This window comes from Ascaphus truei, chromosome 3, assembly GCF_040206685.1.
Source record: "Ascaphus truei isolate aAscTru1 chromosome 3, aAscTru1.hap1, whole genome shotgun sequence".
NCBI lineage: Eukaryota > Metazoa > Chordata > Amphibia > Anura > Ascaphidae > Ascaphus > Ascaphus truei.
The window spans coordinates 369,227,946-369,253,016 of record NC_134485.1 but is presented as its reverse complement, the minus strand read 5'-3'; the positions used below and the strand labels follow the sequence as shown (position 1 = coordinate 369,253,016).

Sequence of the window (25,071 nt, the reverse complement as noted above, 5' to 3'; positions counted from 1 at the left end):
TGTTTTCTGTGACGCTTTTTAAAGTCAGACAGCTTTTTTTGTCCTTGGAGCCTCAGAGTTCCACATACCTGGTGTACTCCGTGATACTTATGAAGGGAATACTATATCTTTACTGCACAGTGTACAGGGCTTCGTATTCTTGTTTCCAGTCATCATTTATGAACTTTTTGCTTTTGTTCATAAAACAATATTAAAGGTTACATTCCACATTCATTTTTGTGGACTTCTTGGTGCTCAAATTCACGGTGTATAGATTTTCTCCGTGAAGCGATGTACAGTGCAACATAATGATTTATTAAAAAGACATTTAGATGAAACGTGAAGTGCAGGTAACCAGTACTGTTCTGAATTCAAGGCTAGAGACAGACGTCACTACATTGTGACAATTTACTTTATTAGAGCTATACAGGAAAATCTCATAACAATTCACTATCAATGGGATTACAAAAGTAATCAGCAGGATTAATTTGCAGAAACCAGAAATGCGCATTGATTTTAAGTTTCAAAATGGTTTTCCAGTTTTATCAAAATATTTCTAAACAATTACAGTCCCAATCAAAACCACCAGACAACCAACACAAATGCACTACAACATTCTTTTATTTAGTTACAGAAGAATCTATATCAGTACAGGTTGCAGGAACAAAATGTTTAGTGCTATTTACAATTGTTTTCTTTTTAAAATTGCTCTATACAAATTTAATTCAGATCAGTATGAACAATATTTTTTTAAGACCCAATGCATATAAAGCATTTTAGTCAAAGCTATAATAATGAGGAAAATAACCGGATTACATGTAATGATGCTGACCATCTGAAAATGTATTACATGTAACATTTGTCAGGGACTTGGACACCTTTTTGAGTATATAGAACATCAGGTCAAACCTGTGACTGTTTAGATTTAAAAGGCAAAAGCAATTTGTAGGTATATTCTATTACACTACGCCAATCTATATTTATTCTATAATAATGCATTTTATACGCTTTTTTTTATTATTAAATATATTCTACACATTTGTAATTTCAACCAGGAAGACATTGCTCCCTAGTGGAAAAATATAAAAAACTTTTATATTTTTTACAGTTTTAAATGAAGGTAGCTCATGCTTTAGTGCTGTGCAAATTCTTTTAGCATGTTTTAAATTATTTATATGAAATGAGAATGGCATCTTCATTTTGCCTGGATTTTAATATAGTTGCAAGCACTAGTACAGATGCAGATTACGCAAAGAAACAAAACTTGTACTATAGCAAAGATTTGTCATCATCATAAATTCTTTTGCTAGTTAAATAGAGTAAGCATGACACTGGACACTAAATTACAGATGAGAAGTAACCACCAAAAACATCAACATTTGATATTAAAACACAAAGTTGATTAGTAAATGACATCTGCTAATATCTCTGCACACTAATAAAGGCTTATGGACTACAGGAAAATTACCCCTCCCATATTAAGGCTAGGAAAGGCACTCTCTTTCTCTTGTTTGCTTGGTATGAACATGCATGCAACTTATGCTTGAGATAAGAGTGCACCATATAGTGACTATCAATTATTTCACTGCTCTCTACAGAGTGCTTTCAGATTACAGGCACATTTAGTTTTGTTCCTTGTATATAAACTGTATTGTCATCTCTCTGTTACTACCTTGTGCCATTATGGCCAATAAGTGTTGAGTTAGGTAGAAGTCATGTCACAGATAGTTTTGCTCCCAGTCAGCATTTGATAGCTTTGATTTCCAGTGTAGCACTAGTCTTCTATTGTTTCTAAATGCATCATGTATAGTTACAGCTATATGTTGAGGCCTAGGTTAGGCAACCATATGTTAGTGCAATCTGCATGTAGACAGCCTGAATTCTGATCAGTGAATATTTGTTTGATTTTTTTTTTTGCTGCAGCAAGAATGATGATTCTTGTTGTATAAGTGAGCATGTTGACTTTTCCCCCTGGAGACTGAATGCATTCAAAAACGGAGATACTACAATATACTACAAAGTTACTCTGCAAGGAAAGAAAAGAAAAAATTCAGAATGAGAATGTTCTTGATCTCTTGTAAGGAAGAGAATTATATGAAAGTGTTCATGAATTATTTCAGTTCCATGGATATAATGACAGGTTGTTGTTCTAAGGTTCTTTGAAGCAATGGGTCTCCTCTATTCCAGCAGCATGAAAGAAAGACTATATTACATCACACTTTGCAGACACAACAGGATTTACAGGATTACACAGCAATTGCTCTCTCCAGTCTTCTCGCGGTTTCTTTGACCTGCACATAATAAAAAAAAAGGTAGTCAACTCGCAATCAAGCTTTTTGGGTCACATTCAAGTTCATTTGAAAGGTAAATGTGGTCTTTGTTGTAACAATTTCAAGATAAACTCTACAAGGTGGGCTTTCTCTGAGAGCTTGACAGTGATGGGGTCCCAGTGGGTTTAGTAGATCATAACTGTCATGTCACTGCCATTAGTACATTTAGTGCCCTTTTAATAAAATACTTAATTAAAGTTCAATATGCAAATTAGCTGTTGATATTCAAAGGGAATCATGCAAGCAATTTAATGATGGCAAAATGTCAAGTTCTTATCTCGCTAGGATTCAAAATAGAAAAAAAATATAATCTTAATGTAATTCCCCGCCCTCCCCATTAGAAATGAGTTAGATAATGAAGGAGAAAATGCTTGTGAATGATGTGTTTTATTGGCTGGTGAATAGACAAGGAAATGGTGTACACTTACCACAGTCCCAAATGAAGGGACATGACAGTAGGATGCATTGATTTGACGTGTGTGTGTGTGTGTGTGTGTATATATGTGGTAAGTCACACAGCATAATTATTAATGGAAAAAAATCAGGGCATTCAATTCAGTGTCTCGTGTTGTGTCTTAGACCTAGGACATAGTTGAATCAGCGTCGCTGAGGTGGGCTGAGCCGCGCTGAACAGATGCACAAAGCATTTGCATTTGTAGTCAGCGCGACTATAGTTTCTCCCTCCGCATGCGTGCCGCTTGGGGGAGCGGAGGAGCGGTCACGTGACCGCTCCCATCCAATGGGGCTGCAGCCGGCATTTTACCTACTGTGTCGGTGAGATAGCAGAGCCACCAGACCAAACAGAGTAGAGGCAGCACAGAGGTGTGTGTGTGTCACTGTGTGTGTCACTGTGTGTGTGTGTCACTGTGTGTGTGTGACTGTGAGTGTGTGTCCCTGTATGTGTGTGTCCCAGTATGTGTGTGTGTCACTGTGTGTGTATGCATCACTGTGTGTGTCACTGTGTGTGTCATTTATGTATGTGTGTGTGTATGTGTGTGAATATATTTATCAAAGTTGCACAATGTTAATAATTTATTTTCACATGTCTTTTTTTTTAATTTTTAAAATATTATATAATATACACACACACACACACACACACACACACACACACACACACACACACACACACACACACACACACACACACACACACACACACACACACACACGTTCCCCAGTGACACACAAACACACAGACCACTCCAAAGTGACACACACAGTTACCCAATGACACACACACACTGACAGCTACCAAGTGATACCCGCCTCCCAAGCGCGCTTGCTGTCTCCTCTGCCAGGACAGCAAAAAGCTCCTGGTAGAGCGAGCGGCAGCACCAAATTCTTTACTATGTCCCAGGCCTTAGGCTGCGACCAGACAGGGAACGGGCGTGCTGGCGCTTGTGCGCCCTGCTCGGCCGGGCGATTCGTGGCCGGCTAGGCACACTGCCATGACGTCCCGGAGCTGGTTCGCACTCATTGGGCGAACCGCTCACGTGACGCGCTTGCGAGCAGCAAAATCAAATTTGCTTGCTCTAAGCTCCGAGCGGGTTCAGGCGCTTGCTCACGCTGGCCACACACATTGCCGCAATGTGTTTCATCGTGGCCAACGTTAGCGCGCCCGCCCAGCACCACCCTGGCCGAGGCCTAAGAGTTTCAAGAGGCTATAAGAATCCCCAAAAATCCTAATGGGTGACTTCAATTAACCGCACACATACAGGATAAATGTTACATCCAGCGATAATACAGAGGTAATATTTATATAAATGTCATTCTTTGAGGACAGAAACTAATGAGAAAAGCAGCGTTCATGTCACAGAATAGACAACACTGGGCCATGTGGAAAAGATGGTCAATATAAAGAAATTCCTAGGACAACCTTACGAATAGAACATATGACATTAGTCTGGATAGCTCAATTCAGGAGAAATGCAGACGCACCACCAAATGTGGTATGCTTTACTGTGGAGGGTTTTTGTCACTTTTTTTTACCCACCATAACCTTAATAAATTGTGGTGAATACCTAGTCTCAAACCAGCTTAGCCATTACAACCAACCTCACACTGATGATACTCATCAAGGTTGAAACATGTCTGTGTGTGGGTTTAATGGCTTTGCATCTCATCCCAGCCTCTGTCTAAAACAGCATGCATTGGCTTGAGGATTTGCTTGTGTAATACGAGCTTGAGACAAAAGGTGGCACTGAGTGCTCATTTGCATGTCATTTCCCAGAATCCCTTGCTGCAGTGGAAGCGCTGTATGCTGGGCAATAAAGGGGAAAGACAGGGTTGCAGACCTGTCTAAGACATGCAAATGAGCATACAGTAATATTTACAGTTGCTATATATATATATATATATATATATATATATATATATATATATACATATATATATATATCTCAAAAGGCCACATGAATATTGATATCTCTATGAGGAGAGTTACTAATAGAATAGTCATGTACAACCATAAAAATTAGGCATATTGAGACCCAAGAAGCAGAAACCTATTTTCTGGATGCATAAAAGGATTAATTATCTAAATGTATATATAAAAGTTCTTACACAAAAATATTTTTATTTATTTTAACGAAAATGACTCGGGTCACAATCAGTACTGAGACTTGATGGTACACGTGTATGCAAGGTACAAATCCAATATATCTCATTTTTATCCAACAGGTTTACTCAGTTACCCCCCCCTGAAAGGAGGTGGAATATGATCAATACCCATAAAAGTAAATCGACATGCACCCCCCTGAATACAGGCGGAAGCATGTTTCAGCACAGGATGATAGTGATCTTTATTAATCTCAAATGTTCTTGAATCCTGACCTTCAGGGATCTAATTGTCATCCCCACATACTGCTTTCCACAGCCACAGGTTAATAAGTACAGCACGAATGTGGTGTTACAACTGATGAACGTGTTCATTTTGTAACTTATCCCTGTGGCTTCTGTTTGAGCCCCGGTTACCTTTGTCTGGTCTGTGGATAGCACAATTCAAATCTTAAATTACCTTCAAGTAGCCCAGACATAAAAAAAAACTATTTTATATAAAAAAAAATAGGAGGCAAACACGCAAGCCAAGAAGTATAAAAAAATAAAATAAAGACATGCTCTGTCTCCCCGTGTAATAAAACATCCCTGTTCTCCTATAATAAAGTGCTTGTTATGCCAGTTTTTTTCCTAGTGTTTGTAGACGCAATGTATCTGCCTTTTGTAAAATGTCTGTTAGAAAGTAAAGGGCATCTTCTAAAAATGGATATAACTTCCCATCAAGGACACTGAGAAGAAGCATAAAACTCTGACAGGCGACATAAATCTATGTTTCAATGTGGTAAGAAGAAATATAAGGAAACATTCAGCAGGAAAATGAAAACCATTTATATATTCAGCACATCACAGGCAAGAAACCTGTGGAAAAAAAGTCACTGAAGGCATTAAAGAGCGGCACAAATGTAACACTCAAAGGACAGTCTGCTACTTAGGTGATCAATCTGAGGAACATCTAAATACATTAACAAGTCACCTGAATAAGTATTCACCCAATAATTAAAAAATAATTATGAATTTATTTATTTTTAAAGGCATGAAATATTTATGTGTTGCCTTTAAACCTATCATTGTGATTACAGTAGCTCACGCTGGTATTGCATGCAACTGAACCTGAAACGAAGCACAACTGCCGTAACTACAATATCTTCCAGTAGTTTCAGGTCAGATAAGTTTAACAGGTTGTGGAAATGATAGCTTCAATCGAGTTATACATTCTGTAACAAGGTTAGTGACCAAGCCTTTATTCTATGTAGTCTGAAGCAGCCGTTTAGAAGGAGACTGTTACATTTATTCAAGTGCAAATATTGTGTGCGTACACACACACACACACACACACACACACACACACACACACACACACACACATATATCTACATGTATGTATATATGTATACACACACACACACACACACACACACACACACGTGTGTGAAAAAGAAAGTACACCCTCTTTGAATACCATGGTTTTACATATCAGGACATAATCATCTGTTCCTTAGCAAGTCTTAAAATTAGGTAAATACAACCTCAGATGAACAACAACACATGACATATTACACCGTGTCATGATATAACAAAAATAAAGCCAAAATGGAGAAGCTATGCTTCTGCTAAGGAACAGATGATTGTTATTATGTCCTGATATGTAAAAGCATAGAATTCAAAGAGGGTGCACTTTCTTTTTTACACAACTGTATATATGTAGGTCTATGTGTGTGTATATACACATATTACACATATACATACACAAAAGACACAGCGCACCAGAAGTGAATGGCAGGTAATCTAAGAAAAACACACAAACATATAGCATAGACTTACTGTACAATGAAAAAAGTAAGCTCCACGATATCCCACAGGAGAGAAACAGGCTGCTGGAGGAGTGTCCACACGTCATCAGTGGATCAGCTGTTTAGCTGTGTAGCCTCCACAAATCTAAGTGCTGTGAGTCCGGGGACCTGATGCACCGGGTTCTACCAGAATTACAGCAACGGACCTTCCCAGCTCTCACTGGGATAGCGTGGAGCCCACCTTTACTTCTTTCGTTGCAAGTCTATGCTATATGTTTGTGTGTTTTCTATTACATTACCTGCCATTCACTTCTGGTGCGCGGTGTCTTGTGTTGTTGTCTTGAAGATCCGGCTGGATTGTTTGTTGGGAGAACGGAGCACCCACTGTAGGCTTATGCAGCAAGGAATTGAAAATCACTATTATCTATGAACTGAGTACTGTATTCTATATGAAAGTGTGCGCGATTGGAATTATACTATATATTCTGAAATACTTATTTGTGTGCTTTTTCTTTACATGATGATTCAAAAGGGTAGACTGAGGTATTGTAATTCCCGGCGCATAATCCATGGACTATGTGTTGGTAAAACTGCGCAAATAGAGGGCGCTGCGGATTACACACACTTTTATGTATTTTTGACAAAAGCTGATTAGACAACTGAATTTTATGGCAATTTCAGTGCTCGATATATACTGCGGTGGATTATATACCATTTCTTAATTTTTTTTTGCTTGTTCTATAGTTCAATTTTTTTTTGTGTGTATCACATTTTCTATGAATTAAGCTTCTAAATTGTCTCCTATGCTATTTACTGCTAAGGGATCGGTGTCTTTCCCAGGAAAATGTTAGCTCCATTCATTTGATTCATGTGATATGGTAACAACTGTCTAGTCATTTCTTTCGTGACAAAATACAGCAAATCAGGTAACCCACTTTCCCGTTCTCCGACTCATACCTTGAGAGTTTGGTTCTGGCAATGTCTCTCTAGCAACCAAATGCATCACTGTTGTTTTGCCAAGAGGAAGTTTTAATGCTGTATAAAAAAAACAAGAAATACAATATATTAAATGACATTAAATAATAAAGATATCAACATGACAATAGAACAAAAAGGGAGGAATCTGGACAGGTACTGGACCAAGAGATTGGTAAATTACAGGAAGGCGATTCAGAGCAACAGAAGGGATGAGTTTGCAACCCTTTAATAGACAGGAGTGAAACCTTTTCACAACTTTGTGAGAAAGAAAGGAGCTATTTGATTCAGAGTAAGTGCAGCTGGCAAAAAAGTCCGACCTAAACCTTTGACAATCCCCCCCGGTCAGCATTGAATACTGAGAGAGAACGCTGACCTTTTTCTCAAATTTATTCTGATAGAAGAGTTGTCAAACACGGGTGAAGTTCACTGATTTGAAAAATAAAAAAATGCCAAAAACTATGTATTTGACCGACATCCTTCGCTTGAACATTTCGCAGATTGGCAAATTTCTTTAAAAAAAAAAAAAAAAAACAACCCATGGGAATTTAGTTGATGAAAGGTAAGGACACCTCTCCATGACTAGTCAGAGAGATCGAAGCCAACACTGCTCACATCTATCTGAAATGACTCCTTTATCCCACTTTCCTTAGGGGTCCTGGAGGTTGGCTCTGACTCCCTGGCTCAGGTAATACAAATAATAATAATTTGGGGGATTGCGGCTTTCACCTCCATAATTCAATCATTCTACAACTTCGCCCACCTCTCCCTGAGACTCCCCATGTACTCTAAATGGTCTTTCACACTTTGGTGACGCAGCTGAAGTCCTGTCGCTCTCCATAGCCTCTCTACTTGCCCCAGCTTCATCACTTTCAGTATAACGCCAAAGTATACTGTGTTATTGTCTGTGATACTATCACTCTCTCGCACTCGGCATCGTCTTCTGTTGCGATCTCTGCATTTTTCCTTTCACCTAAAACCTTTCTCCTTTCTGTATGGCATTTAGAAGCGATTGACCTTGTTTGTTATGAGTTGGCTTTCTTTGGGTGTCGTCTGTGTGCAGAAAATGGACTAATTGAACGACTTTGTTCTCATTGTAACATGGCAATCAGGTTCTTTCAGTTAAAGATGCTTATTTGTAGCCTCGTCCTATTGCTCTCGCAAAGAAGTCCTTTTACGATTACAGGTTTTTGGAGATGGCGAAGTAACAGACATTGAATTTTGAGTTTATTTTAATTTTAGGTTATAGGATGATTTTCTAGTAAGAGCTCACATAAGTAAAATGGAGCACAACAGTACAACCTGATTGCCATGAGATTATATATATATATATATATATATATATATATATATATGATAGATATATATATATGATAGATATATATATATGATATAGATATATATACAGGGTATCTATGATATAGATATATATATATACATATATATATATATCTCTCTCTCTCTCTATATATATACACACGTGTGTGTGTGTGTGTGTACATCATATATAGATATATATCTATTATTTATATATATCTATATCTATATATGATATATACACACACACACATATATATATATATATACACACACACACACACACACACACACACACACACACACACACACACACACACACACACACACACATATACACACACTATTTTTTAGGAAGTCTTACAGAAAATAATTTTAATTACTATTATTCAAAAGTGAAAACTACTAGATGATTTCACATTGAAATATGTGATCAGGATTAGAAAAGTAGACATTTTATACTTTGTATTGTGGAACAGTAATTTACGATGGCAAAGAATAAGTGATAATCATGTACTATCGATTTTTATGTGGTCCAACCAGGGTGGGGCAATTGCCCCTTACTTCCGTAACAGAAATGGCACTCCTGCAAATAATGCCCCAGTAGACAGGGGAGAAGCTTGGAAGTGAGGAAAGATACTATGTGTGAGAGGACAAGAACAAACGATCAACAGTAAGTCCTTTATTCTTCTATGAGAATTTAGTTGTCGAAAGGAATAAGGTAATATAAAATCATTATACAGTAGTGGCTATAATATACAAAAACATAACATGATATTTTAGAAAAGGTATTTTCTTTATGAAAATGTCAAATAATTTAACTACGAACTGCATTCACCAACAAAAACACAAACCCGTTTAGTCTAAGCCACAAGGTGGCACTATTGCACTGTTTATGGGGAGCAGTGGCACTAATAATTCTGCCTTTTGTACAGCCGGTGTAAGAGCTCATAGTGTAAACCTGTTTTTATTAATTTATAACATTCCTAGCATTGGCAAATCAAAATAGTCTGAATTTTTTTATTACAACCGTCAAATATTTTTCCAAAGTAGTTGGTCAATTTCAAAATAAAATCAGGCAACCAGCTTGTTATATGCAAGCATGTCCTTTATTTTAAAAGGGTGGGTAACGTCAGGGATTGATATTTACGTCCAATGAGCGAATGTAAAGCAAGTTCAGTGTCATTTTTAGAATTCTGAAATGTGGAGCACACAAGTGTACTATGTAATCTAGCCACACTGTACATTAGATTCAGTGGTGCACACAAACTCTCAGCACGGGCACCTCTGAAGAATAGCTCCCCTGCTCATCATACACCCCCCCCACCACCACACACACTCCCCCCCCCACCACACACACTCCCCCCCCCCACCACACACACTTCCCCCCACCCCCCCACCACACACACTTTCCCCCACTCCCCCACCACACACACTTTCCCCCACCCCACACACTTTCCCCCCCCACACACACACTCTCCCCCCCACCACACACACACTCCCCCCCCACCACACACACTCCCCCACCCCCACACACACTCCCCCACCCCACACACTTTCCCCCCCCACACACACACTCCCCCCCACCACACACACACTCCCCCCCCACCACACACTTCTCCCCCCCACCACACACACTTCTCCCCCCCACCACACACACTTCTCCCCCCCCCACACACACTCTCCCCCCCCCACACACACACTCTCCCCCCCCCACACACACACTCTCCCCCCCCCACACACACACTCTCCCCCCCCCACACACACACTCTCCCCCCCCCACACTCTCCCCCCCCGCACACTCTCCCCCCCCCACACTCTCTCCCCCCCACACACACTCTCCCCCCCACACACACTCTCCCCCCCCCACACACACACACACTCTCCCCCCCCCCCACACACACGTTACAGAGGACACTTACCCTTTTTCACAAACCACATATCACCTTTCTCTATCACACACACACCACATTCACAGCGGGGAGGCTGTGATCCGCCTTTCCTGTCTCTTCTCTGTCGCTGCGAGAAGATTGCGAGGAGGAGAATCACAACCTCAAGTCTCCAGACAGCACAAGACACACGAGGGGCAGCCGGCAGAGACTTTCACCTGGGGGCCAAAGCACTCTTAGCAGAGTGCCACAGCACCGCGGTTGAGAAACACCGCACTAAAGATGATACTTAAACTTACAGCAAATAAAAACACAAATTTAGTGCTGCATCTTTATCTTTGCATGGCAAATTCACTGCAGACCTATACATTCTTGCACTGAAAAAAAGGGACAGGATTGCACTCTTATTCACCAACTTTCCTTGCTTTTCTGATGGGGTAGATTAAAAATAACTCAAGCAGTGATTCCCAAGATGGGGTTTGCAAATCCCTAGGGTTTCGTCAGGTGTTTCCAAGGGGTTAGCTATGCAAAAAAGTAATGGTGAATCCCAGGCAGAGTAGCGGGTTCCTGAGTTCATGAGAGGACGCGTAAGGCCCGAAACTCTTAGCGTGAGTGGCATATCTGTCAAGTACCAGCAGGAGCTTCCAAAGTCGATCCCCACAATGCTTTGCATCTACAGTGGCAAGGCATTGTGGGGCATGACTTTGGAAGCTCCCGCAGGCATTGTGTAGACAGCATAGGTGTTATAACGGTCACACGGAAGTGCAGTTTGGGGTCTTATTGTGTTCCCCCACAAGCTCAGGACTCTATACTGTCTGGGACTGGTCACACACTTTTGCTAGCAACAATGATGTATTAGTTATGTTGTAGCAGGTGATGCACAATGTAAAAATGATTGGGAGCCATTGCACTAGTGTGTAATGACAGCCAGATGAGCCGGGAACAGCTCTAGTCACTTGCTTTCAATGTTCAGTTCCACTTAGGACAAAAATGTAACAGCAGTTGAATGTTTAATAGTTTGAAACAAATTATTTGACAGATTAAATAGAAACCAACTTTAAGTATTTGTAAATAATGTTTAAAGTCTGAAAGCCGAGAATGATAAGGTACGGGATCAGGGGACTAAAAATCAAAGCATTAACAGATATAACTTTCAAAGCTAATTGTACTGTTATTTAAATTTTAAGGCCTTTAGCATCTACTTTTAACTTAAACATATCACTATCATTCGTTTAATTTGGTCCAATGAAGAACTGCACCCTTTTAAATGACGTTTACAGTATTTTAAAAGGATGTATGAGGAGATTTTGCTAATTGAAGAAGCAACCTGCATGACTGCTACATCTATAATAAACTGCTATTTTGTTTCATTAAAAGATCTCACAACCTGCAATGCACCTACCTACCTTTTTCACGATTAAATACTCTTCAATACTAAAACCCTGCACTGCATCAGAATGTTTTCCATCAGGGGAGAGGAGAGCTCTTTGTAGAACGAGATTGTGTTCTCATTACTGTTCCTAGTGGACATGCTTTTATGTTTAAAAATAAATTAAAAATAAATGAGATGTGGCACCCAGCAGAGATATTTAGAAACTGGCCAGAAAATGAACATTATTAGTAGGATTCTTTTTTATATTATGGCGGAGGTGTGTTTCTCTGGTAACACAGCAGCAATGCACACTGCATAAAAGAACTGCAGTTTTTATTCATATCACGGCAAACTTTCCAAAAAAAGTTATGTGATAAAGCAATAACAAAGGTGAGTGTTTCAGTACCTCCTAAAGTCACATTGCCATGGAGAAACCGTCCTTGATAAATGAGTCGAAGGATATTTGGACTGCTGACCTGTTCCTCTTCCCAGTCTGAAAAACACAAGAAAATGTCATTAAGGAGGGAACAGTACATTTGAAAAAGCCAAATATTTAATGTTTGCTTAGTAATCAGGGAAGACATTAATAAACTTCAATTTAGAATTTTGACTAAGGGCCTAATTCAATATACCTTGAAGCGTTAGTCTGCAGAAAAGCCCCATTGACTCAGATATAGGAAACCAATAACATATTACTCTGTCACCAAACTTTGTACTATGACTATTTATGACAAGGTGTTAAATAGTGTGTGTGTGTGTGTGTGTGTGTGTGTGTGTGTGTGTGTGTGTGTGTGTGTGTGTGTGTGTGTGTGTGTGTGTAAATATAAATAAATAGAGCCAACAGTGTATGTATAAATATAGATAAATGTATACACACACACACAATAAAAGAAGCGCAACAGATAAACATTCATAAATGTATTGCATTTATCATGTAATAACGGAATATAAACTAGATAAAGGACACTAAAGAAAACAGCATAAAAAGAAAAATCAAGGAATAACAATGCAAAAACAGTAAAAAACAGAAAGAAATGCTTATCTGAAGGAATATGCTTAAGGTAAGCAATAAAATCCCATGGAAGTTGATACTCAAAGGCTGGGAACCGGTGGTGAGCAGGACTGGTGATCATGTTCTAAGGCTGGGGCCATAGAGGGGTGAGGAGTTCCGAGCCGCGCTGACGCTGCTGAAATATGCGCGATTTCATGCCCATGCAGGTGAGCCAGCGGGCGCGATCGGAGGCGGGGGGGGAGACTGAGGGAGGCGGGGCAGTGACGTCGCTGGGCCAATCGCCCGCGACGCACCGACGTCAACGTCACGGCGCCGTAACGTTGACGCTGCTCCACGCTGATTGGATGTTTTCAGCCGACAGCGCGCTGAAAAAAAAAGCTTGGATGTCGGCTGAAAAATCCAGCGCCCCCGCACGCCTACGGACGCTCGCGTGAGCCCCCTCTCAAGGCATCCTCATTGAGGATGCAGGGGCTCAGCGCGGAGCGTCCGCACTGCTCAGCGCGGCCTGTCCTTCTATGGACTCGGCCTTATGCTTCTGAAACAGAAGCTATCCGCTTGGCACTGCCTCCGGTGCTGCAAAGCCTTTTACCAGGGGAAAAGCTCCCTCTTGAGTACAGGGGTGTGATAGTTGGGTCCGCAAAGATCTGTGGCGCAGCCATACAAAGTTGATAGTGTGGAGACATGGAGTGACCTCCGTTACACCCGCAGGGGGAATCTTACTAAAGAGAAGCTAAAAACGTTTGTGTGTATGTAAATAAAAATATCGCTTGTGAGCACAATAGACAGGTCTGCAACCCTGCTTTTCACCATTACGCCTAGCGTACAAGGGATTCTGGGAAATGACATGCAAATGAGCAGTCACCTTTTACTTCAAATCCATTTTGATATGGACCCTTATAAACTTATGCTTGCTGCATTACACAGCTTTTCAGCACAGCCTGGGTTAAAGTGCATAGCCAGTAAACCTACCCACAGACGGCTGTTTCGACCTTTTGGGTCTCATCATTGTGAGGCTGGTTATACTGGCTTTGCAATTTGAAGCTTGGGTAGGTTTCCACCACACATTAAATAAGTTATGGTGGGTGAAAAAAGTGACAAAAAAAACTCTCCACCATATAACAACTGGAAATATCGCATTTTTATGAAAATATGAGCAACTGTAGGTGGGTCACAGTAGATTATTACATTTAAGAATTACCGGTTTTGCCCGATTATAAGGCAAGGTTTTTTCAATAAAGTTAAATTGAGAAGTACATACTTTCCTTATAATCGGGCTCTGCTGCAGTCTGCGCACCCGCTCCTGTGTAAGTGATCAATGCAGTAGCCGCCTGCACATTCACTCACGCAGGCAGCTGCTGTTAATAGCTTACACAGGACTGAATGGAGCAGCAGTCTGCGAATGCAGCTTACACAGCAACACAATCGCCCGCGACGCACTGACGTCAACGTCACGGCGCCGTGACGTTGACGCTGCTCCGTGCTGATTGGATGTTTTCAGCCGACAGCGCTGAAAAACAGCTTGGCTGTCGGCAGAAAAATCCAGCGCCTCAGCACGCCTGCGGACGCTCGCGTGAGCCCCCTCTAAAGACATCCTCATTGAGGATGCAGGGGCTCAGCGCGGAGCGTCCGCACGGCTCAGCACGGCCTGTCCTTCTATGGACGCAGCCTTACACAGGACCAGGACTAGCAAGGAAGTAAGCAAACTCATCATTTGCAAGTGTTTGTTTTGGGGTTTAAGTATTGATTTAAACTATAATAATGTGAAGCATTGTGTAGGGGAAAAAAGAAATGAAAAGGGCTGAAATATTACTTATAGAGTTAAGGTTTATTTTACAATGTATAATACCATATATAGTGTAAAATAAATAAAACTTTTCTTTACATTGAAATTAGGGGTCGCCTTATATTGAAGGTCGCCTTATAAATCGGGCAACTACGGCATCTGATAAATATTCTATGGAATTGGTGACGGCACGATGACATCAAGTGCAGTTACAAAATGGTGTTTAGGGAAGAAGATAAGCACGTTATCAAGTGCTTGTGACAGAGCAAGAAATGTATGGTCCAAAACACTTACATACAATGTTTCCCGATATATATGATGATCACTAGGATTACTGAGGGGAAAAAAAACGAATTCGTAAAACAAAGTATCGTTCAGGAGCGGGAGCAGCTGGATCAACGCGTTATCCATTATGCAATCAGACAGTGGCGTTCTCATCGAAGGCGTGAGATTCAGCAGGAGGACATTTTGAACACACACATTAAACTCAAACTTTACTAATCTTAGTGTTTCAGATTAGATTACAACAGTTTAACACATTTACAAGCTACGAAGGAAAAACTTTTATTTCTCGTTTATTGAACATGAACCCTGCAGTGTAAACTGGTACGTGTTTACATAATACGACATCAATTTTTAATGGTCTACATTGTTCTTCTAATATAGTGTTAATCTCCATTATAGATTTACAATTGTGCAAATTTTCAAGGGGATTGAGCGAGAAATATATAAAATATGATGAAAAACGAAAAGGGTCCTTTTTTCCTGATCACTGTGTGTGTTGAACACAACAGTATATGAATATATACACACACAATCATACAAAAAACTATAGCTAAAAGCCCAGTTTAAATGAAATACTACAAATAGTTTAAGATCTGCAGGCTGTTATGCAGTATGATATTAAGTAATAATAAATGGGCAATAAACATTTTTTTTGTTTTTAAGTGAATTAGGATGATTGATTTTTTTTGCCTTTACCTTTTTTGGTCAACAGCACTTCAGGGAATTCTAAAAAATAAAGCTGCAAGTACTGTTTTTGGCGTGTTTTGCTGGCGAGATGGAACTGGATTAGTATTTTTAAAAGGATGGTGATCACCTTCTAATGGTTTTAGCTCCCCACCAGGTGACTATCAAATGGCAAGGTAGAAAATCTATTACGCTTGCAAGTCAAAGAGTCTTCCTCTATAAAAAGAAAAAAAAAAAAAAAAAAGAGACAGGAGAATTTTAGCTTGGAGAACAAAGTACAAATATTTAAATTGGAAGATAGCATGTGCCTGATCTGGAGTTACCTTGGTGTTGTGGGCACGCGCATCAAACTTTTAGCCAAAATAGGCAACTAAAACCCCAATTAAATACTAGAAATAGTCAAAGATGTGCAGGCTTTTATGAAGCATAACATAACAAATGTTTAATGGTGAAATGTTAGGTTTTACGAAAGGTGGAAGTGGTCTGATCTTGTGATTTCTTGTAGCGACACAACCAATAAATTAGTAAAAATTGGGTGAATTTACATATACATTGGTGTATTCACCCCCTACCAATCATGTCACATTTTGTTGAATTACAAATAAATGGTCAGTTTTTTAAAACAAACTTTTTTTATTCTAAGCTACAAAGCTGTAGTGGTTTAACTGAACACTTATAAGAGAAAAGGTTAAATGTCAGCAAAGGAAATCTACAAAAATAAATGTACTAGCTTCACAACTATTCAGACCATTAAGTCAGTACAGCTGAATCCCGTTATAACGCGGTGCTCGGGGTCCACATAATGAGACCGCATTATAACCGGGATCGTGAAAAAAAGAAAGGCTGCCGATGGAGGAGGGAGGCGGCGCCGGCAGCACCAGCACGGACGATCCAAGAGAGGTGTGGGTGCGTGTTTGTTTGGGGGGGGAATATTTACTAGTGTGAAGGGTGTCCTTTGATGAGACTTTTGTGATATGCTCCCACTAAAGTTCCCTGTACTCAAGCGATAGGAGGACCATTGTTAGAGGGCTTATGTTTTCTTTGTGCAACTGTTTATTTTTTCTTTCTTTCTTCCCATAGGGATGCCTCATCTTTCTCTTCCCGCCTAGCCCTCCCTACCAACTCGTTTTCTGCATGAATGACATTCCTCGGTGCCGCCATCCCTATGGTTCTTGTAGAGGGATTGATTCCTGTCTCATTGATTAGTCCCTACTCATAGCTGCCCTGACTCAGTAAACTGCCTTCTAAGTACTCCTAACCTGTAGCCCAAACTACATTTCTTAACCTCATTAGTCTGTAGGGCACTGGCTACATTACCTTCAGTTAGATAATACATGCCGATTCATCGTTAGCTTATTCAAGTGTGTGTGTGTGTGTGTGTGTGTGTGTGTGTGTGTGTGTGTGTGTGTGTGTGTCTGTCTCCGTGTGAAATAAAGCTTTGAAAAAAAAAAATGCAGCTTAGCTTTTTAAAAACAGAAGCCACGCTCAGACTGCGTTATAAGCGATCCGCGTTGTAGCAGATCGCGCTATAATGGGGTTGGGCTGTACTTGCTAGAAGCACCTTTTGCAACAATTACTACTATGAGTCATTCTGGATCAGTGTCTACTAGATTTGCACAGTAGGATGGTGACATTTTTGCCCTTTCATCATGGGAAAATTGATCCAGTTCTAATAAGTTTGTTGGTGATCGTCGATGGACTGCAATCTTCAAATTTCGCCATAAATGTTCAATAGGATTCAAGTCAGGACTGCCTGGGCCACTCAAAAACATTAATGCTCTTCTTGTTCAACCACTCCAGTGTGGCTTTGTTCTTCGTGCCATTGTCCTGCTGAAAATGTTTATTTCCTCCCCAGTCTTGGCTGACTAAAACAGGTTTTCCTTAAGGATTCGCCTGTACTTTGCACCATCCATTCTCCTCTCTGTCCTGACAAGTTCCCAGTTCCTGCTGAAGAGAAGCATCCCCACAACATGGTGTTGCCACCACCATGCTTGACAGTTAGGATGGTGACAGTGGATGATGACAGTGGATGATGTGCAGTCTCAATTATACCAAATGCTGCAAGGTGGCAGCGCTATTCTGTGACGTCACTGCTGCTGAGCAGCATAGCGATTATACCAGGGAGCCTATACCAGGGAGCCAGTGGGGAGGAGGCAAGGTGGTGTGGCGGAGAAGTGGCCGTGAGCGGTTCGCCCTCATTGGCTGGAACCGCGCACATGACGTGGCCGTCGCCAGCCAAGAACAAATCTGCAGATCGCCCAGGAGACAGCCACCCTGCAGCTCCACACGGCACGCACGCCGTAACTGGTATGTGCGCTGCTATTGTTTTATTTTTAATGTTTTTTCAGGCGGGCGGCGCCGCTACATGCAGCACCGCGCACAGTTTCCTGTATAATCACGGCTTTAGGCTTGCATCAGACGTAACGTTTGGAATTTAGACCAAAAAGTTTAATTTTTGTCTCGTCTGACCACAAAACCTTTTTCAACATGTCTGCTGTATCATCCATATGCTTTATCGCAAATTCCATACGTGCTTTAAGATGAGTCTTTTTGAGTAAGTTGAGCAGTTTGATTATTATTTCATATATGATTTATTGTGCTGAATAGAGATAAGGTTTACATATTGGTTTTATTATCTATTAAAAGCATTTTTTATTATATGTTTAGTTTAATAGATGTTTTTAAATTGCCTTAGTTCCTTTTTTTTTATATGTTGTATGTAGGTTTTGTTGATTGTTTTGTTATATGACTACCCAATGCCTCCCCCATGACATTGGCTGATTAAGCTAATAATCATATACAGTATCACAGCTGATTCCATGGGGGAAGGCTCTATATAATCAGGGAATGTCTATCCTGATCAGCTACTCTTTGATAAAGCGACCTGTGCGTGAAACATGTCGGTGTTATTAGGATGTCTGTCCTTATGCTCTTTTAGTCAATAAATCTTTGAAAGAACCTTTCGTGTCCTATACTACACTGGTGTGGCTGTGCTCCGGTTCCTACTTGGACAAAGATATTTTTGAGTAATGTTTCTTTCTTGCCATCCGTCCATGCAGGCCAGTTTTGTGTAGGTCTGAGAAAAAAGGTGATTTCTGGCGCAACAGCCAAAAGTGGGTCCCAAACAAGTTGTATTAAAAATATTGCTTTATTAATCCATCTAAAAAAGTGGAGGCACACACCCTCCTACGCGTTTCGTGTTGAAAACACTTTATCAAGGAGTACTACGGTTGTTTTGTTTTAATACAACTTGTTTGGGACCCACTTTTGGCTGTTGCGCCAGAAATCACCTTTTTTCTCAGATCTACATCTCTACTCCAGGCTGCACGCCTATCAAGACTTCAGGATTAAGAGATTTCTGTGAGTATTTCTTTATTCATGATTACTCAATGTGAGTCCAGGGACCATCCCAATGAGGGTCTGGTGGGGTTTTTTTTAGCCTTACACCTTACCCTTCAGGGAATATTGGCCCACTTGGGGACTTTACTACTACCAGCAGTTTATCCATATCTTTTCCCAGTCCTGTTTTCTGCATATATATTGAAGAGATCCAGTGCTGAAGCGCCTTTGTCACTTGAAATTGGGACAGTTTTGTGTAGGGACAGCCTTATTGTAGAAGTGTGAACACGACTCCCATCTTCGACACAGAACTTTGTAGATCTCTAAAGGTCAGATAAGACCTTCAGAGTGACATGTGTGTATGTATGTCTTTATTTATATAGCGCCATTAATGTACATAGCGCTTTACAGTAGTAATACATGTGACAATCATATAAATAACAAATAATATAAATAACAGATCATGGTAATAAGTGCTTCAGACATAAAAGTAACTTTTAGGAAGAGGAGTCCCTGCTCCAAACAGCTTACAATCTAATCGGTAGGTTGGAAGAACATAGAGACAGTAGGGCATTCTGATAAGTGCACCTACAGAGGGCCAAGCTTTATGTGTTATGTTTATATTATTAGCCAAGAAGCTACTCATATGCTTCTTTAAGCAAGTGTGTCTTAAGGTGGGTCTTAAAGGTGGATAGAGAGGGAGCTAGTCAGGTATTGAGGGGAAGGGCATTCTAGAGGTATCGGGCAGTCAATGAAAAAGGTTTAAGGCGGGAGACGGCTTTAGATACAAAGGGGTAGAGAGAAGGCATCCTTGAGCAGACCGCAAGAGTCGGGATGGTACATAGCGAGAAATTAGGGCCGAGATGTAGGGAGGGGCAGAAGAGTGTAAAGCTTTAAAAGTGAGGAGGAGAATTGAGTGCGAGATGCGTGATTTGATAGGAAGCCAGGAGAGTGATTTCCGCAGGGGAGACGCCGAGACAGATTTAGGAAAGAGTACAGTGATTCTGGCAGCAGCGTTAGGATAGATTATTTTAACCGATTGTATCCCAAATGTCAATAGTGAGAGCACTTTTAGGCTTGTATCATTATGTCGAGTGGCAAATGGTGAATAGTTACAGGGCTATACACCCGCGTCCTGAGTGGCCTTGCATGCAGGGGCCAGGCAGCTGTACTCCCATTCGTGGGACGCTCCGGTGTTTCGCCACAGGAACTAAACGCCACATTAGCCCATGAACAAGCCACTTTCACAAAGTTTCGACGAAAGTGAGATACTGTCCCAATGCATTTCATCGCTCTAGGCGACTTCCTAAGGGGTTTGTAGCATTGGATAAAGTGCAACCTTAAATACACACTTATTATAGTGTCATAATTGAAATAGCCAGCTGATAGTATTTAGTGCATTAAAATGACTTTATATAATATTTTGTGATATACATGTGTGCACACATTCAAACGTTAAAATGACCTCCTATGAGAGGCTCTTACAGTTGAAAAACAAGATCTAGATGGCATCCTGCCGGTTTCTGGACTATTTCCCCCGTGGATTAATTATTGCATATTCCTATATAAGCCATCTCCTATCCAGCCAATAGGTGTTTCTGGGGTATCAATGACTTTTGTTATCAGATTTGCAACTGAGTTTGTATTACTTTTACTTCTCTAATAGCCAATTGCTGTAACTAAATTGGGCATTTTTCTCTGTTTCAATGCTTACACGCATTCATATGCATGTGTTCTAGTGCTATAGTTTGTGTGTGTATATACACATTTATAACCAATCATCACATTGATTGTACTTGCACATTTGTACATGTTAAAATTTGGCACATCTGTGTTTATTTTTTTTATTGAGTTTTATACATTTGTGCTGATTTTGTTCCATTTGTGTCACATATACACAGACAGTTAAGAAAATGAAAGGCAAGAAATGAAATTCATCATAATGATTTAACTAGCAAAAAGAAGAAGCTTAACAAGCAAAAAGCAGATGTGAGAAACTAATTCTGTGCAGAAGTGTAAAAATGAAAACAAAAAAGTGGTTCAAACAAAACAGCAAAGATATGGAGATTTATAAACGTGACCAGTCAATACAAATCATAAATCAGTGAGCTTCACATTCATACACGGAAATTTAGTGTGTGTATGTGTGCATGTGTGCGTATATACATTTATCTATATTTATACATACACTGTTGGCTCTATTTATTTATATACATATACACACACACACACACACACACACACACACACACACACACACACACACACACACACACACACACACACACACACACACACACACACACACACACCACTAACATTCAGGGACTATTTAACACCTTGTCATAAATCGCATACTACACAGGGGGAGGGATAGGCTCTGGTTTATTCAATGCAACATCGCCGGAAGAGATCAGTGTATCTTGAAAGCTCGCACAAATAAAAGCATTTCGTTAGCCACAGAACGGTATCATCTATTCATTGTTGATTATTAAAGCTCAGCTAACACGGTACAGATACACACACACACACACACACACACACACACACAAGCTGCGACAGTGTAACATAATAATGTCAATGCTTGAACATAGCACCAGAGTGTGAACATTTTTTAAAAGGCCTTCCAGTTATGTCTGTCTAAGGCTGCGCTTATAGTCCCGGCGACGGCGCGCAGCGTCAAAACAAGTTGATGTAATACGTCTTGTGCACCTATAGTGGGCACAACTGCGGCGGCGTGCCCAAAATCGCTGAAGTCAATAGAATTTGAAGTCAGTGGCACGTGAGCGGTTCAACCAATGAGGGTGAACCCCTCACGGCCACGCCTCCACCACGCCCCCTGGTTGCCCTCTCGTCTCCTGCACTATAAGCAGGAATCGCTATTACTACAACGGCGACGGATGACATCACACGGTCGCGTCGCCAGGACTATAAGCGCTGCCTAAGTTACAATGGTCTCCCACTTGCTTTCTTTCATCTCCAAAAAATACAATGTGCAATTTATCACATAATTTGCTGAAGCACTGTGAAAAATAAAACATAATTAAGTGGCATCATCAATTTGTCCCCCTCCCCATACAGCTTAAGGCATCACCCGTCAGACATTAGCTCGCCCTCATAAATTGAAGAGGCCCTTTATGAGAAGGAGTCGGAGGCTGGAGAATGAATGCTGCTGATTTAACATGAACCCCATCCTAGGCCCTTTATTGACACCACATAACTCGCAGGTGGAAAGTTAGCTTAGCATGCAGCTATAATTTACCTGTCGTTTGCAGATGGTAGACTTATTTCACACCATGGATCACTATGAGAAGGTGACTGATGAGATAGACAGATGTAATCTATCAACCCACATAAATATACATATTTCAGCTTTAAAGGCATATATATATTTTTATTATTACTGTTATGTACAATATTTTGGGGGGGGGGGGGGGGGATTCATTACTTAAGGGCAGAAAAACTACCAGGCTAGATGGTCTTATTTTTATTATACATTCATACTGTAGGTTTAAAAAACAAAACAAAAACAATCTATGAATTTATAAGGGATTACTGGTTTAGGTGTAACATTAAAAAAGGCACTAACAGGCTGTACTATAGGGACCCACTCTGGTAGACAACAGAATCTGGAGGACATTCCAAACCTAGTACAAAGACCAAGAAGCAGGGGTGGGAGAGCTCTACCTGTGCCCTCGTCTCTTTCTTATCTCCCCGCTCCACTCCCTTTTCTCTCCTGCGCTCTCCTTTTTATTCTTTTACAGTATTCTTTTAAGTCTGTCCTTACCCTCTTCATTAAACTTCAGGGATTAAAGCAAAGTATACTTAAGTATGTGTTACCATGCTATGTGGCGTTTAGATTACAACTAATGTTCTCTGCCCCATGTAAAGCCGGAACGAATGGATAAACAGGTGTATTAGAGACATTTAAACACGTATAGCAAACTCACAAGAAATGAATTAAAAATCAGGCTCCTCGCTGTCCCGGGTGAGAACAAATGAGTCCGAAGATGTTGTACAGATGGGACCCAGTAAGTCGGGTCCCCGGATTTCCGTTCGCGGAAAGCTGTGAACATATAATTATTCAATCCAAATGAGGACTGTATATAGTAGTACCCCAATGATTGTGACGTCAACCCCTGATGAAGCCCTCCTGTGCGAAACGCGTTGAGGTCGTCACATTACGCTTTACACATCATCACGCATACGGGGTGGAACCTACCGATCAGCTGCGAGCGGCGTAGCTGCTTGTCTGTGCGAGTAGAGGATTTGTCTGTTTGGCCTCCTTACATGCGGCCGCGTGCGGGACGCTTCAGCGGTGTATCAGCTGTTGAGCATATTAGTTTGGCATCTCCTCCTTCACTCGAGTGCTGCGAACGGAAGCCCGGGGACCCGGCTCGCTGGGCCCCATCTGTATAACACCTTTGGACTCATTTGTTCTCACTCGGGACTGCGAGTAGCCTGCTTTTTAATTTCATGTGAGTTTGCTATATGTGTTTGTGCATCTCTAATACACCCGTTTTTCCATTCATTTCAGTGTGCTGTGCCTTTCTTCTCATTTGGTTGAGGATCTTCACGGATCAATAAGAGGGCGAACAGAGCGTTTTCTACAGCATCAGCAGCAAGAAAGTGAATGTTTGTTTGAATTTACTTCTAAAGTCACTCTATCTGGAAAGTCTACGCGAGTGGGACGTGTAGGTGTGTGTGTGTGTGTGTGTGTGTGTGTGTGTGTGTGTGTGTGTGTGTGTATTATCCCAATTTTTTTTTTTTTTTTTTTTTAGCCACCAAGTCCCCCTCATTCCCCATCCCTACTATTAGTTTTTGGAAGCCCCCATCACCTTTATACTTTCTGAAAAAAATGTTCTAAGCCGTAATAATAATTTTGAAAAAGGCATATTGGTGCATAGAACAAAAGCCATTGTATAATTGATCTTACATGCCAAGATCTGATGGAAAAAGCATGCTTACAGCAATTAATGATCTCACAGATCAGGAGCTGATTTATTAGCCACTTTCTGCAGTCAGAATCAATGTCATGCAGTCCACAGAATAAGTGAATGACCCTGCATAACACTTCAGGAATAAATATTGCAGAACATGGGGAAATTATGAATGCTACTCAGATACTAGACGTTTTCTATTACGCACTTGACCTTATCTGTGACATCAACCATCCAAGAACAGTCTGCCATTCTGGTTCTTTAAAAGCTAGGGTACATGCAAAATACCCAAGGTGAACTTCGTAAAAGCTGAAGGAAAATCAAACTTGTGTTAACAGTACTATAAGCAGAATTAGGTCCTAAATATAATGACTGGAAGGGAGTTGAGAGCAGCATAGCAGAAATAGTAAACTGCATGAGAGAAGTGCAACTATTATTTCAGCATAAGAGTTAACAAAATTACAATTTAAATTTAGAAAGAAAAATGCCTCACTCCAAAACAATGAATAGTAAATAAAGAGAAAAACAGCGTTACAAAAGAATTATAATTTCTACAGTGCTCTCTCTACTTTGGCAATTGGAAGAAAAGTGAATAGGGAATTGATTGCCATGGGACTGGCAGGGCAGAAAACAAGTGTCTTACACCACAACTAAAATGTCATGGTCAAACTAATTAATGGAGGTGGAGTAGGTACACAACGGATTGTTTACCAGGAACTGGAGGCTGCAACTTCAGTACAACTACATTACCGAGACTTCTGACAAGCTAACAGAGCTTATGTACAAAGGTCAACACTGAAACAACTGTAGTGACCTC

At 40.6% G+C, this 25,071-nt stretch overlaps 1 protein-coding gene across 1 annotated transcript in view; it reads right to left on the bottom strand.

Moving 5' to 3' along the window:
• Positions 1-373: 373 nt before the first annotated feature.
• UBL3 (ubiquitin like 3) overlaps positions 374-25,071 on the bottom strand; it is a 135,406-nt gene continuing 110,708 nt past the window's right edge. Inside the window, exons 3-5 of the mRNA XM_075592169.1 lie at positions 12,618-12,704; positions 7,616-7,693; positions 374-2,270 (exon numbers count right to left, since the gene is read on the bottom strand). Coding sequence (XP_075448284.1) covers positions 2,218-2,270; positions 7,616-7,693; positions 12,618-12,704 — 218 coding nt within the window. The 3' untranslated portion in view covers positions 374-2,217. The remainder of the gene's footprint in view (positions 2,271-7,615; positions 7,694-12,617; positions 12,705-25,071) is intronic.